General features: G+C 44.8%; 1 protein-coding gene across 1 annotated transcript in view; it reads right to left on the bottom strand.

The window, feature by feature from the left end:
• LOC142568594 (uncharacterized) overlaps positions 1-17055 on the bottom strand; it is a 203911-nt gene that overhangs the window by 46985 nt on the left and 139871 nt on the right. The window contains exon 20 of the mRNA XM_075678472.1: positions 3410-3496. Coding sequence (XP_075534587.1) covers positions 3410-3496 — 87 coding nt within the window. The remainder of the gene's footprint in view (positions 1-3409; positions 3497-17055) is intronic.

The following is a 17055-nucleotide window of genomic DNA, read 5'->3' as shown; positions in this document are numbered from 1 at the left end:
GGCATACAAAATGAATAGAACTGACACAGCCCCGAAACAAGTGAATAATAGCCTTGCAACTCTTTACTCACAGTTCCCGTACAAGAGGGGTCGGGGGGAGAAGAGATAGGGAGAAGGTGACGTGAGAAGGCAAGAAAATGCTATTACTATAGACACGACTGCAGTTGTGGGCAAACAGTATAAATTTAAGTTCAAGGCACGGTATGGTATGTTTCTGCTATTTCTGAAAAATAAACACCATGCAAATTTGTCAGGCAGACAACTCATGCAGGCCATACAGAAGCAGAGCTGCATTAAAGCCCACCGCAGGGTCCAGGAGACATTACGGAAGCGGTCGACCGTCAAATCAACACTGCTGTGGCTATCGCGGTAGCTTTGCAGTTATGCCATTGCTCAAGGTTGCGGGTATGATCCTGACCACAGCAGCCACATTTCAACAGGGGTGAAATAAAACATGCTTGTGCATTTAGATTTAGGAGCACGTTACATAACACCATGGTGTCAAAATTAATCCGGAGTGCACCACTACAGCATGCTTCATAATCTGATAGTAGTTTTGGCACATACAACTACATAATCTAAGTCAAGTTTAATACTTCTGTCGCGATGTGATGTGCCATGTCAGGCAATGACAATGCTCAACCCTCTCAGAGGTTATGGAATATGGTGCACAACAATGCCTGAAGCAAACACCTCTCCCTGTATTTTCTGTGTACTACGCAAACAAACAGGACTGGTGCACGCAAGGTAACGTTTGACATCAACTCACCCCTCTCGTGTTAGACTAAACATTGAAGAAATTAAACATACACCGTAAACAATGCCACTAACTATCGTCAATCAAAGCAAACAGCACAGGAAGTATCGCTTACATCGATTCTCACAGTGCATGGGATCCACATATTTTTCTCTGACCTTTATTTCATCTATTGAAGAAAACAGATTAAACAAATAACTGATGTTGCCGTGGATAATTCTCAAAGTCACGTGTGTCCCTATGAAAAATGTCACAGCAGTGCCATGTACATAGGCGTACTTGCGCAATACACGTTGACTCTCTGGCTCGGAGCATGGCACCCGCGAGAAGGGCAAACGGCACTTGGTTTGAAATTTAACCTCCTTCCACGCCACATAGGGATGTAATACTCAGCAGACACGATCATTACCTCGTATTGTATGCACTGCACTTGTCAGCTCAAAATGGGCAGACTTGGCGAGGGGCCCTTTATTAATTAAGGTATGTCTTCATGGCAGTGCAAATTTCGCCGCAAGATGTGGTTTCACGGCACAGTGTGCCGCGCTGCCATGAAACCACAGTTAGGGCAAAGTTCTCTGCCATCAGTGCAGCCTAAGAGGTGGGGAATGGAGCCGCTGGCTGAAGATACAACGTGGATGATTCGTGCATCCATGAATTGAATTTGATTTTACAAAGATTTGGGCATTGTACGTGGGCATTTCTGCTGGTTGTAAACACATTTTTTTGTTTTCTTTTTGCAGTGTTGTAATTGGGTGGTGCGGCTTATGCGTAAAAAAGATGTGCATAATTATTCATTTCAAAAACTTCGAATACTGAAATTCGTGCCGAAGTGAATATCAAATAATAGAAAATATTGAATATTCACTCAAGTCAATCATTTTTCAATCTTCTTCAAAGACTTTCTGCGAAATTAACAAACATAGAGTTTTGGAAAAATAATTGATCAGTCTAAACTGATTTAGTGTTTTCCTTTAAAGGTAAACTATATTCTGGGATTTTATGTGCCAAACCCACAAAATAATTATAAGGCATGCCATAGTGGGTAACTTAGAAATAATTTTGACCACCTAATGTTGTGTAACGGGTGCGTAATTACCCAAGTTGGAATATGATAGTGCACTTTGAAACCACAATGAAACAAAGACCAACATGAGCGCTGTACTGCAACTATCTTAAGTAACGTCTTAAGCTGAATTTTGAAGCACATTACTCTGATACTGAAACCGTCTAGTGCATGCACATTTTGGTAATAGTGCCTGTAAATTTTAACTAGTGATAGCAATCATTAAAACATGCATTCTGCAATAGTGAGCCAGAAATTTTGAAATGTAGCCTAAGACATTTTTTATAAATACGTTTTTCTTTAATGTCTTGACAGTGTGGGTGATGTGCCTGGAAATGCGCTTCACCAACAGATCATATGTACAAGCCAGAGTTATGAACTACCGTGGTTTATTATTGCGATAGCAATTATATGGATACTCCATACACATTTATGCCAGCAGTGTTGGTGCCGCTGTGATGCTCCGTATAAAGTCCAAGGGCGATGACATCATTGCCGCGCGTATGCTGTACGTGCAACTGAAAGCGTACCAGGATGAGCTGACGATGGTGGCTAAATCTCGTGCACACAAAGGAGGAAGGCGGGGAGGAAGCGGGCCATCTTCTGTTGTGCGCAAGGCACCGGAAGGACAGTGTGTGGAATGTGAATGACTGCACTCTTTTTCGGAGAACGCATCCACTCACTGTTCGCGGCCACTGCCGGAGCAGGCATGCCGAAGTCATTCTGGTATAGCATGGCGCAATTTCGGTCAATTTGCTGTGTTTGGTGCAGCTTGGCGCAGGAGTTTGTGTTTGTATCAAAATGGCGCAATTGGTGCAGCAGTCCCACCCCTGGAGTTCTGATATTTTTCTTTCCACAAGGAAGCCTTACCTAAAAAGAACTACTCCTTTGTTGTGTGTCACCCCACATAAGCACACACCTTTACTGTATGTGTCCCCTAGTCCAAATGTCTTTGGAGTGCCCATGTGTCAGGGGTATAACCTCCCAAACTGTACAGTGGGTTATGAAGGACACCATAGTGGAGCACTTCAGGTTTGTTTAAACCACCTGGGGTTTCACTGAACATACACTAAAAGCACAGTACTACATGAATGTTTTTGCATTCAGCCCCCATCACAAGGTGGCCACCACAGGCTGGAATTGAAACTGCATCTTCATGATGAGCAGCGTAATGCCATAGCTACGAAGCAACCACAGCAAGTCAACACAGCAAATACTTGTCAAATTCAAAATTGGCAGTGTTGTAGATTACATGTCCTCCAATCAGAATTTGCTCAGCTCAATGAAAGGTCTCACCTGTTTAGATATTTCTTAAGTTTACCTAAAGTGCTTGGTGGCCTTTTACCTTACTGTTTGTGCATGAATTAACTTGAGGTTGACCTCTGTTTGCTGAACTCTCAACCACCACATGTTCTTTCAAGTTGCAGACTACCACATTACAGCGAAAGTATGAATATCATCCCCCTCCCCCCTTGTTTTTATAAGGCCTCAGTGAAAGTAAACTCATGCATACTCTGAAAATTTCCACATATAAAGGCAGCCAAAGACTACAAAAAATTTGAGCAAGAGTCAACTGCTTTTTCACTCACCACCAAAGGCTTAAGTGCTACCTGTGAGTTACTAAGATGCACCTCCAGGCCTTCGGGCAATTCGAGTAGCTCCATCCACTCGCAGAACTGCGAAGCAATGGCATTTGAGCATGCAATGTTAAAAAGCATGTTACTGTCACATGGACTAGCAATGCAATTAGCTGAAAATAAAATGCAATCATTGTGATATCAAACAGCTAGCAAAGTATGTCACTACTTGTATATGTAACAAGACACTTGCCCGTGAACAGCTGTTTTGTGCAGACATGGTAGCTTGCAACGCAGCTGTCTAGACCATCAAGAAGTCCAATGGATCGCAGAAATGATTACATGTGGTTCCATCTTTAGACATGCAGCCTGGTAGCAATGGTTGAAGTTAGTATTCAAAAGCAAACACTATCTAGAGGCAACAATATGTTTGGCCATATTATCCACCTCTATTCACAGCTTAATTAATGGTACTTTTTCAAGTCAAACACCACAGACAAAAAGGCGATGTTCTGCCTGTCAAATACAGTGTTACTTTTGTAAACATGCTACCATAAAGTGCCCAGCCTGTGTAAGTTCTTAGGACGAAATAATAATGTTTCATTTAGGTAGTGTTTGGTGGAATTAACACAAAAATAGCAACATCAAATGGCCCCAAAAGCAATAAGTTAAAAGCAAATACAAGACTCACTTGGAGAGTTAAGAAAAAGTAGTGCCCAGAAAATGAACAAAATGTACCCTAGGAAGTGAAGAAACAGTGTGAAAACAGACTGAGCCAAGGAAGGACAAGACATGAGTACTGTGTCAACATGAACAACATAGCCTTCAAACACTTTTGCAAAATACACTTATGTAAATAATAAACTTAATATAGCATCATAGCCGAGAGGCCACAGAAGACTGTCTTAGCATGGTTATGCTGGCAGATTCTGCCTTCTTGATGGCAAAAAGATAAAGGCATGTGTGACCAGTGGGGCATCATGTGCCTTTGCCATACAGGTGATGTGCCATGTTATCATGGGCAGCAAGCATCTAAAGCAGGAATTTAAAAAAAACCCGCCAACTATGACAATGAGAGCAAAAGCTATCTCCTACTCAAAAATTCCTTACTGTGTAGCTATGTAGGTATCTGACAGACTGGCTATTTCCTGTACGAATGAGTGTGGCAGCATGTCCATTCCCTCAAGTCTAGAACAGGAAGCGCCATGATTTGATATTGCAATTAAATTAAGCCTCGATATAACAAAGCCGGTAAAATCGTCAGTTTGCTTCGTTATAACGAAATTTTGCTGTATTGAAATTCTGCCTTTTACGCAAATAAGTACCTTTGTCAATCAATTTTTCTTACACGGAAAGGGCCCGCAGAATTTTCCTAATTATCGGGCAATCGAAAAAAGCAAATTTGAATGAAAAAACAATTCATTTGGTAAATTGGGGGTCGGCAACGAATGATACTGTTTCATACCACCTACGTCAATGATATCTTCACATCGGCTGTGCGAATTAAACGAAGTCAGCCATGCTTTCGTGTACACTCCGCCCCTGTGGCTGATAGCCTCGCCCGCACTGGGACAAAGCTATCAGGAAAAGCACCAGCAGCGAGGAGCGAATGCTTCATCTGCCTCTCGCTCCAAGGGTCACCGAAGCTCGAGATTACACAATCTCCAATACCAAACATGCGGGAAGACTGCTTACAAGGTGCCCTGCCGTCTCTACACGCTTCTTTGCAGACGCAGTAGATTACCTCTAAAGCAGAGTGCGCGGCTACGTATGCGCTCAGCCATGCTTACAGCCATGCGCAGCCACAACCAAGACGCGCGCCAACTTACTCCTCACTCCTCCCTGCCCCCGTCGCGCGAGTTCGATCGCGATATCATGAGCTCACTCCCCTCCCCCTATTTCCCTCGGCTCGTGAGGCAAGGCATCACTCGTGAAGCCAGCATCTTTCTTGTCTCACCGTCGCACACTTTCACTCGCACCTAAAGCACACAGTGCGCAGGAGGACCTTATCACACTTGGACTTTATACGGAACATGATGCGGCTCCACATCGGCAGTCACTTGTCACGCGATTTGAGAGGTGCGTTTGCAAGCAGCCACTGGTAATTCAATCATTTGACCATCTGCGTCAGTGAAGTTTCCATTTATTATTGTCTCGGCATTCCTTTGCGGTGGCAGTGAAATTTCGTTATATTTAAGTCGCACACAAACACACTTCATTATTTTGAGGTTCTAAACACATGGTGTTCTTTGGACAAGAGGTTATGAAAAGTTAATATTCGTTATATCGAGAAATTCGTAATATTGAAATTCGTTATATCGAGGTTTAATGTACATAGTTGCCACACGACACGAAAAACATACCTGCCAATGCCAAAATCTTTTGTATACTAGGATCACAGCCAAATATTAGTAAAATTAGATGAAATATACAAAAGGTCAAATCATTGTACAAAATATTGAACTCTCTATTCAAAACTGTCTCAACCAAAAACAAACCTTATATAAGCACACACTGCAGAAATGGTAGGAGAATGCAAAGATGAGTCAAGTTCCAAAACAGGCATCACAAACAGGGTTGTGCAAACAATCCTGTTGGGAAACATCACAACCATCGGAAAGTCTGACATCGCTGCGAGTATCATTGCTACTATACACCCCCATAGAAAACAGAATAGTTTGGAGAAATCTGACAACATCGCTTGTAACTTGGTTGACCATTACTTTCACAAATGTGGCAGTCTTAGTGTGGTCACATGCGTAGTTTTGTGTTTCTTTGGATCCTGGAGATATTTCTGGAGCAGATCGATCGCCAGCTTGGTTGGTTGCAGCGAACGGAATTATTATGTCCTATATAAGGAACGCTGTGGAGAAACACTCAGCCTTAGTTGCAGGATGATCTGCCTCTAAGGAAGAAGAAAAAGAAAACCAACCAACTTTTCATAACTCTCGAGAACTTTGGCACCGTCCTTGTGTTTCCTCATATTCAGATGAAACAAGATATACTGCCAACCAGCAAGAGAAATTGAATGTCGCAATTACACACGCTGCAAATTGCATACTCTTTCTCCTTGCACAACTTCTGAATGCCTGGGGAATTTCAAGATAACTTGAAATGAAACCTTGAAAGTACTTCTTTTCCGATATCATGTAAAGTTCTGCGAGTGTATCCCACCACCAATACGTGTGATGCACCTCCAGGACAAAGAAGTACAGCACAAAACTATTGAAACGCACACATGCCACCGAGCATGAGTGGGCCTCTTCCAATTATCTGTCCTTAACATGATTGATTGATTGATTGATTGATTAGTAGGGTTTTTTGGCGCAAGGGCCAGATGTGACCAAAGAGCGCCAAGTCGATGGTCTGTACTTCTGAATGATATATGGGTGTTAATTGCGGGGAGTAATGAAACACGGCTCTATAGTGGCCTAAAATATTCGCTAAAAAGCGCAGTATATGCATGTGGTGCGATGTGGCTGTAAAAGGGCCTAAAATTTATTTGCTCTAAAGTGCGTAAAATACAAGTATATACATAATATAAAAAATGACTGTCATTGATCGTTTCTGCGATGACAATAGATGTTTCACAAGATGGGGATGGTCAGTACATTATGTAAAATCTGTAGCACTAGTGCCTCAGCAAAGCCTTGAAAGCAAGGGCTGGGAGGCAGGTGCTCTAGAAAATGTTTTCATTGCAGCTACGACCTCCAGGTGGAGGCCGCGCTACAAGTAGCCTGGCCAAATCACATTTAGGGTGTCAGTTTCAAATAAAAAGTTGAATAGTGATTGAAAAGTAAAAAGGGGTTCATTGCTAAGAAAAAATGCTGGATGTAACGGTATGTGTTGGATATAAGCAGAGGGAAAGTGCTTTTTTCTTTCTGCCTCTATTTCAGTGCATTGGATAAGAACATGAATAACTGTAAGCCTGTTGCCACATTTGCTACATGTCGGTGGTTCGCTTCCCGTCAAAAGGTAGGAGTGAGTGGCGTACGTATGTCCTATTCTTAATCTACACAGAAGCACTTCCTTATGTCTTGTTGTTTTTTCAGTTATCCAGTTCCCTAATTTTGGCTTGATAACGTGTAGCTTATTCAATACTGCATTATCCCATTGGTCCTGCCAGTACTTCCTCAGTTTGTTGCGTAAGAAGGGCTTAAGTTCTTTTGCTGATATAGGTTTATTCATATCCGTTTCATTAAACGTGACTGACGTTGCACTTTCGTCAGCAGCTACATTGCCTTTTATGCCCCTATGGCCAGGTACCCAACATAGGATGATGTTCTGGTTGTACATTAATGCTAGGCATAGTTGTGTGTATAGTTCATTAAAAATAGGGTTCTTATGTTTTCGAAAACTAATTAAGGCCCTTATTACGCTTAATGAATCTGTGAAAATGATGGCCTTATTCAGATTTGTTTTTCTGATGTGCTTTACGGCTGAGAGTACTGCGTACGCTTCAGCCGTAAAAATACTTGTGTTAGGATTTAGAGTACCGGAGGTGGAAAAAACTGGCCCAAGAGCTGCATACGCGACACCAGCAGATGATTTAGAGGCATCTGTATAATACTCGGCACAGCAGTACTGCGCTTGGAGTTCGAGGAAGTGTGATAGTATATGTGCCTCAGGTGCATGTTTCGTTATTGCAACAAAAGAGATATCGCACTCCATGGTCTGCCATTCCCAAGGCGGTGGAAGGCGAGTGGGAGGCATTAAGATATTTTCTGGGAGATGGATGTTTGTTTCTTCTGCCATTGCTTCCAAACGTAGGCTCAAAGGAGTTCTAATACGTGGGCGGTTACTGTAAAGTCTGGCAGCGGACAGGTCGCTAACAATGGAATGACATGGATGCTTGGTGTCTGATTTTACCTTAGTGTAGTATGAAAAACTTAAGAAAGTTCTGTGTAGATGTAAGGACCATTTGTTGGCCTCGACGTACAAACTTTCAACAGGGCTAGTTCTAAAGGCGCCTGTTGCCAGTCGTATACCGAGGTTGTGGACTGGATCGAGAATCTTTAGCGCACTCTCAGTTGCGGAGTGGTACACCACGGCTCCGTAATCGAGGCGTGATTGTACAAGACTCTTATACAGGCTTAGCAGACACTTCCTGTCACTGCCCCAGATTGTTCGAGAGAGCAGCTTGAGGAGGTTCATGGTCTTGAGGCATTTTTCTTTAAGATATTTTTGGGGGACGAGGTTAAGCTTTGTGTCCAGGATAACACCTAAGAATTTGTGTTCAGGGCTAACAGTTAGTCTTTCTCCATTAAGGTTAATATCGGGTTGTGGTAGTACACTTCTCTTGTTAGAAAACAGGACACATGTGCTCTTTTGGGGGTTCAATTTGAAACCATTCTCGTCCGCCCACCTTGAGAATCTATTCAAGCCAAGTTGTAGCTGCCTCTCGCAAATGCTAAGATTGCATGACCTGAACCCTATCTGTACGTCGTCCACATAGACGGAATAGAAGAGTGTGCGAGGTAATACGGTGTGGAGGGAATTCATTTTAACAATAAATAACGTACAGCTCAGTACTCCACCCTGCGGTACGCCTGTCTCCTGTATGAATGGTCGAGATTGCACGTTGCCAACTCTAACGCGAAATGTCCTGTTAGAGAGATAGCTTTCAATTATTCTCAGCAGGTTGCCGCGAATGCCCATTGCAGAAAGATCCCGAAGGATCCCGAAGCGCCACGTGGTATCATACGCCTTCTCCATGTCAAGAAACACGGACAACACAAGCTGTTTGTGGACAAACGCTTCCCTGATATACATTTCCATGCGTACAAGCTGATCTGTCGTTGATCTGCCTTCTCTAAAGCCACATTGATATTGATCTAATTTCTTGTTAATTTCTAGATAATGTACCAGGCGACTGTTTACCATCTTTTCAAAAACTTTACATAAGCAGCTCGTCAATGCTATAGGCCTATAACTATTTGCCAAAGAAGGGTCCTTACCCTGTTTCAATATAGGAATTATGATGGCCTCTTTCCAAGCAGAGGGAATGCGGCCGGACGACCATATAGAATTGTAGAGACAAAGAAGGGTTTTTTGTGTTTCAGGCGGCAGGTGTTTAAGCATTTCATATAGGATGCGGTCAGATCCGGGGGCAGATTGGCTGCAGCTGTTTAGGGCTGCCTGAAGCTCTGCCATGCAAAAGGGTCTATTGTATGCCTCGTATTGTGTGCTTTTCCTTTCTAATGGTTGTCCTTCTATTTGCCTTTTGTACCTTTGGAATGTTTCAGAGTAGTGCGACGAGCTAGATATCTGTTCGAAATGTGCGCCAAGAAAGTTCGCCTGATCTTCCATGCTGTCGCCTTGAGTATTCACTAAAGGCAGAGAGTAAGACTGTCGACCCTTTATTCTATTAACTCTATTCCAAACCTTTGTTTCGTCAGTGTAGGAGTTAATGCCTGATATATACTTTCTCCAACTCTCTCTTCTAGCTTGTCGCCGCGTTCTTCGACCCTGGGATTTGACCTGCTTGAAATCGACTAGATTTTCTGCTGTCGGAGAATCCCGAAGTAAACCCCATGCCTTGTTTTGCTTCTTTCGTGCTTTTCGACACTCCTCGTTCCACCATGGAAGACGGCGTTTTGTGGAGAATCCACTTGTTACAGGAATACATTTGAAGGAGGTGTCAAGGAGAAAAGCCGTAAAATATTCAACCGCAGCGTCTATGCTTAAAGCACACATGTCGTCCCAGGATAAACAAGCAAGCTTTTTGAACGTTTCCCAGTCAGCCGAGTCAGTTCTCCAGCGAGGTAATTGTGGAAGGCATTCATCAGCGATAGGTGTGCTTAGAACTACAGGGAAATGATCACTCCCATATGGGTTTTTAATAACTTTCCATTGAAAGTAAGGTAGAAGAGTAGGAGATGCTATGCTAAGATCTATTGAGGAGTATGTTTTGTTTGCCATGTTATAATACGTGGGCTCCTTCCCATTCAAAAGACATGCACCTGAAGAAAAAAGGAACTGTTCAATCAAGCGACCTCTCGCGTCGCAGCGCGAGTCGCCCCATAGGTTGCTGTGCGCATTTAAATCTCCAAGCACAAGATATGGTTCAGGCAACTGATCTATTAGTGTTTGGAATTCTTGTTTGTGGAGCTGAAAATGCGGCGGTATATATAGGGAGCAGATGGTTATCAGCTTATTTAACAGTACAGCTCGAATGGCCACTGCCTCAAGGGTTGTTTGTAGCTGTAAGTGTTGACAGGCTAAAGATTTGTCAGCTATGATGGCTACGCCGCCGGATGATGCGAGGGCATCATCGCGATCCTTCCGAAAAATAACATACTGACGTAGGAAGTGTTTGTGTTTAGATTTCAAATGAGTCTCTTGGACACACAGCACTTTAGGAGTTAGTTGATTAAGGAGTTCTTGGATATCATCGAGGTTGCAGAGCAGGCCTCTGATATTCCACTGAATAATCAGTGTATCCATATTAAAATAAATGTTGTGCTATGTGTCAAAGAGAATGAACTTGGTTTAGCTTATGTTGCCCTTTTGGGGCCCTGTAATTGGAGTTTTGTCTTTTTTGGAGCGATCGGCAAAATCGCGCCGCTCCTTAGGCGTCAACTGCGCCTTCTGACTCGGTGTTGTGTCCATGGCCTCTTGAGAGGCACTGGACAGCCGCTCTTGCGAGCGGTGTGTTTTCCGTGAAAGCCTTGTCTCAGAAGACAAGGCCTTGGAGCCCACCGTCCTGGTGGTTGGTGGGCTAGTCTTGACCTCTGAGCTGGACTGACTGGTGCCAGCACTAGCGGAGGCCTCAACTGTGGACAAATACGGGAGAGGTAGGGCAGCCTTCGCTGCTCCCACCGTGGGGGCGGGTGGCGTTGCCGCACGCTCGCTACGCGTGGTGCTGGCGTCCGCCAAGTGCCGTTGTGGTACTGCCCCCCGACGTACCACTTCGGCGAAAGACGCGGTCTGTGTAAATGTTTGTGAGATGCGTTGCCTTGCTTCTCTGAAAGTTATGTTTTCTTTTACCTTTATTGTAATTATTTCTTTTTCTTTCTGCCAGACTGCGCATGATCGGGAATATGCTGGGTGACCACCATTACAATTACTACAACGGGGCTCAGCCTTACAGTCATCTGCAGAGTGGTCATTGATGCCACATTTTGCACATGTTAGCCGCCCTCGGCAGCTCTGGGAAGCATGACCAAACCTCTGGCATTTAAAACAACGTCGAGGGTTTGGGATGTATGGTCATACTCTGAGTTTGGTATATCCAGTTTCTAATGTCTCTGGTAGTGTGCTAGAGCCAAAGGTAATAATCAGGTGCTTAGTTGGCAGTTCCTTGTTGTCACGTCTAATCTTTATTCTTTGTACACTTATTACGTTTTCATCTTTCCATCCTTCCAGGAGTTCTTCATCGGTCAAGTCCATCAAGTCTATGTCAGAGATTACGCCTTTGGCCGTATTCATGGTTCGGTGTGCTGTCACACTGACAGGGATGTCTCCAAGTTGTACAAGTTTTGTTAGCTTGTCGTGTTGTGCTTTGTCTTTTAGTTCTAGTAATAGGTCCCCACTGGCCAGCTTGGTGATCTTATAGCTGCCTCCAATGGTCTCTGCGAGATGCTTCGCGACAACGAATGGTGAAATTGTTCTTGCTTTCTTGTCAGGTTTGTCACTGTGGACAACGTGAAATTTAGGGAAAGTCTGAGTGCCTTTTAAAAAAAAACTGAAACGTAGCATCGGTGCGCCCCCTTTTAGAGGGACGATCGGTACAGAAGGGGTTGGAAGTTCCCATGAAATGTGTTGTGTATTCAGCGACGATGCCAGTCACCCACCACCGAGCCCAACAAGGGGACACGGCAGGGTATGCGGTGAAGCAAACCCTACCATGCCAACTGTACATCGTCGCTATAACCACATATGTTATAACCAAGGTAGGTCATAGCACACCAGGTTAACCCTCGCCGCCAGGAATGTTGGAAGTTATCAGAAGAAAAAGAAGACAGGAAAGACTAAAAGTGAGAGGGAAAGACGAAGATGTGCGAAGTGAGAGACAGGAAAAGGCGACTGCCGATTTCCCCCGGGTGGGTCAGTCCGGGGATGCCGTCTACGTGAAGCAGAGGCCAAAGAGGTGTGTTGCCTCCGCCGGGGGGCCTTAAAGGTCCGAACACCCGGCATCGCCTCAACCTCCAGGATCCCCCTTTCCCCGGACACGGCTGAGCCGCGCACGGCTACACGCGGGAGGGTCCAACCCTCGTGTGCTCGGGTACGTGGTGTCGCAACACACCAAACGCCTGCTGACACAGACGCCCCTGCGGGGGTGTCCTTAACAGTCCCGGATTTACTGAGGTGGTGTTTTCAGCCAATGAGCATTGTATATACAGCATGTCCGAAAGTCCTGGACAGTCAGGGACAACAAATCAAAGAGGTGCACTGGCACACAGAGCACTGTCTATGCCGATATAGCGTAGCAGAATATTCTAGTACACTATACTACTGATATTGTTACGTTGCAGAAGTCACATGTAACAATGTATTTACAATATTTACAAGAGAGACAACGATGCATAAACAAGATGGCTGGCTGCCAAGACTGATTCCACCTACACACATCAAATCATCTTCTGATTGGCGCCACTCTTGGTTCCGCCGTAACATAACACCCACCTGTAAAGGTGCCGTCTAAGTGCTAACTATAAGGGAGGTGAACACGCAGCAAAGTAAGGCTTGAGCCAGGACACATGCATGACATCCATGGGGGCACGGGAGTCCAACAAAGCGATCTCATAGTTCACATCACCAAGCCGACGCACTGTCGTGTAGGGCCTCTTGTAGCGCGGCAGCAGCTTCGTTATATCGAGGTTCAACTGTAGTACATAGGCACCATCAGGAAAAGATAGGAACGACAGCAGAGTGACGTATGTAAATTGGCTTGAGGCAACAGGTGGATGTCTTCAGGAGAGCATAACCGTGGTTGTGTGACTGGTGGACTATAGCAGCCGTGGGGCAGTTCAAGCTGAATGACACTAGATGCACAATCAAAGAGGGCTGAATGGGACGATAAAAAGTCTAAGCCGAGTGTAACGTTGTAAGGGCATTGTTACAAAACGGCAAACAAAACAGTCGTTAGATGCTTCGCAATGACAATGCGAGCGGTGCACTTACCAAGCACGGTAGGCATTACTCCGTCGGCGATGCGAAGGATGCGTAATCCAGCGGGTGTGCGAACTTTGTGTTCAGGCATCGGCGCAATTGGGGACTCCTCACGCCAGTGTCAATGAGTGCTGAGACACTCACGCCATCGACTAAAACATCCATAAAGTTCTGTTTGGTCAGCAAAACAATCAGAGGGTTTTGCGGTCGAGTCGTCAATACAGCATCACCTCCGGGAGCTTCATCGCTTAGTTTTCCGGAGATGGGCGTCGGGGCTGCATCAGGGACAGTGGGCAATGAGCCTGCAGCAACAGGGACAATGGTAGACGAGATGGTGGCGAATGGGACTGGTGACGTCGGAATGACGATGAGGAACTGTTCTAAAGAACATGAGTGTCATTGTTTGGCTGTTGTGGTGCCAATGAAGGCTGGTAACGACACTCGCTCTGTGCGGGGCAATAATAACTAGTGAATGGTGGTCACAGATGGGAGCATACAGTACGGTTGTTACAATGGCGAGCAACATGACCGATACACCGGCAGGCAAAACAGATTGGCTGATTGTCTGCGGCTCGTCACTCGGCAAGATTTCGGTAGCGTGCAGGATACCGTGGACCAGTCGATGGACCTGGAGCATGAGCGGCAACGGCACATACGGAATGAACTCCAAGATTAGCTAGTTCTTCGTGGGCTATCGCCTGCACAAGTTATGCTGTAGGGAAGTTGTTCGACCGACTGGGGTGAGAATAAAGGGGTGAGAATAAAGGGCTGCAGAAGCCATGGCTTCAAGTTGTCGCCGCATTATCTGCATCAGATCATCGGATGATGATGGTCGCTGCACTCCTAGCTTGTCATCACAAGAGGATGTCACAGCTGTGTTTGTGTTTGGCAGACGTGCAAATGGCGTTGCAATGCGGCGACTCTTGGCCGGCTCAAAGCATTGACATTCTCTAATGATGTCCTGTACCATTCCACAATTTTTGCTCATGAGCAGGTTGAAAGCATCGTCAGCTATCCCCTTCAGTACATGCCCAAGCTTGTCTGACACAGACACATCGCTGTCGGCCTTATGGCACACAGCCAGCATGTCCTGGATGCAAGAGACGTATGATTCTGTGGACGTCCGGGTGCGGGTCATTAGTTCTTTCTTAGCGGTGCTCTTCCGCCCGGCAGGACGGCCAAACAAGTCCCTGAGCTTCTGTTTGCACATGTCCCAGTCGTCAAGCTCTTCCTTGTGGTTGTTATACCACACCTTCGCCGTGCCTTGTAGGTAGAAGACAAAGTTAGCCAACATAATCGTCGGATCCCACTTGTTCAGGGCACTTACAAGGTCATGATTGTAAGCTACGAGCTTACAAGATTGGAGATCCAGTTTTCCATGCCGAGGTCAAGCATTTACGATAAAAATCAAGCATTTCACGATAAAACTGTATAGGTTTCCAAGTATGAAAAAAGCAAAGACACAAGGCTAAGTAAAAACAGGATGAGACAGGCAAGCGTACCTGTCAACGTGTGAAATTTAACAATAATATTCTCACAGACACAAAACCTGAAGGGAAGAGGGGAGGAATAGCAGGCATTTTCTTAAGTTTGCCCTGAGCATACACTTTCGGGGGGCGGGGTGTATATACACACTTTATTACCGATGATTTACTGCTAGAAGCAGCAAACATGAAAAGGCACAAACTGACAAGTAGCGCAGTTTTTAGATTACAGTGACGTTCTTAGTGATTTGTTGTTGCCCATTTTGCCTGTTTCAGGAAGTTGCATGAATAAACTTGCGTGAAGCAGGTATCCCTCAGGTGCCCTTGCACAATCAGAATTCCAATGCTATCATGATTTAAAGTGCAAAATATCCGAGGGCACCTATGCACTTCTTATGAGTTGTGAATGCGAAAGCAATAATGTTCATTTATAAGCCGCTGAGAGGTATTTCAGGTTATGAACTCCTCGCGGGCAAGCGAGCGCATTGAGAAGATTGGCCAACGCCTCCTAGATAGCACAAGGCCGGTGCACTTCGATCCGTGGCATCATGCAACCTTGCCCAACTGCCACAGAATCTAATGAGGACGCTCTCGAGTAAGTCACGGTGATTTTGACGTCACCCTATCATCATGCCATGCAGGGCAATAAATATTTCAGTCCAACTAGCATGACTTCAAAAAGCAGAGTGCACAGGCCTGCTATCTAGGAGGTGCTGGTTTAGCCCAGTGGGTAAGACACACGACTTTGGAGCGTGGGGTCGTAGGTTCGAAACTCACTACTGCCAACATTTTTTCTTTTCAAATGTATAGTTTTTTATACATTAATTCTTTTAAAGCAATTACCGAGGCAAAGTTACAATGCAGGTGAGAGCTTGCATGGACAAGGGAACTTGCAGATAACACAGGCATCTGAGAGCAAGGGTGACATGGCATCGTGCTGACGCCCTCTCCCCTAACGCAATGCCTGGCATACCAGTGCAGCAGCAGGTTTTCCCTTTCCCTTGCTCTGCTTTACTGAGGTGTGTATGTGATGTGATATCATAGCCAAGGGGAATTTAGGTGCCAATTTGATGCCACAGACGCCGGCTTTTTCACTCAGTCAACTATTTGATGCTTTCACACCAAACAGGACGGGGGCAAGAAAAAGTAGAGACAGGTGCAGCAACAAATGATTAATTTGCTGCTGCACCATCCCTACTTTTCGTTGTGCCCGTGTTTTATTGTGCAGTGAATCACAAATCAATTTCAACTCACCCAGTACAGTCGAATATTTCAGCTATGAAAAATGATCTGTACATTAAATTCCTTATGTCCGGGCCAAATTCCTACCTGCCATGTGCATTGTGAACGCCTCCACAGCAAAGACCACTACAATGAATTTGTGTTGTACAACGAATGAATAGAGTCGCGCTCCCAAGTTCTGATACAATGAACACAGGTAGCAGCACCACCACCATGCCTAGCAATCTTCGTTCCATTGCTCTTTGCACGGTCCTTAACTTGTTCTCAAGCTTCTTTGTCAGTCTCCAAGTCTCTACCCCATATGTCAGCACCGGTAAAATGCACTGATTATACACCTTTTTTTTTTTTTTTTCAATGATAATGGTAAGCTCCCAGTCAGGAGCTGACAATGTCTGTCGTATGTGATCCAACCCATTTTTATTCTTCTATGGAGTTCCTTCTCATGATCAGGGTTCCCTGTGATTAACTGACCTAGGTCAACGTACTCCTTCACAGGCTCTAGAAGCTGACTGGCGATCTTGAACTCTTGTTCCTTTGCCTGGCTATTCATCATTATCTTTGTCTTCTGCATATTAATCTTCAACCCCACTTTTACACTCTCTCTGTTAAGGTCCTCAGTCATTTGTTGTAATTCATCTGCATTGTTCCTGAATAGAATGATGTCATCGGCAAACCGAAGCTTGCCGAGATTTTCGCCGTCAATCCTTAATTACTCCTAAGCCTTCCCAGTTTTAATAGCTTGAATACTTCTTCCAAGCATGCAGTGAAGAGCATTGGAGAGACTGTGTCTGCCTGTCTGACCCCTTTCTTTATTGGTAT

This window comes from Dermacentor variabilis, unplaced genomic scaffold, assembly GCF_050947875.1.
Source record: "Dermacentor variabilis isolate Ectoservices unplaced genomic scaffold, ASM5094787v1 scaffold_22, whole genome shotgun sequence".
Taxonomy (NCBI): Eukaryota; Metazoa; Arthropoda; class Arachnida; order Ixodida; family Ixodidae; genus Dermacentor; species Dermacentor variabilis.
This window is presented reverse-complemented; position numbering and strand designations above follow the sequence as displayed.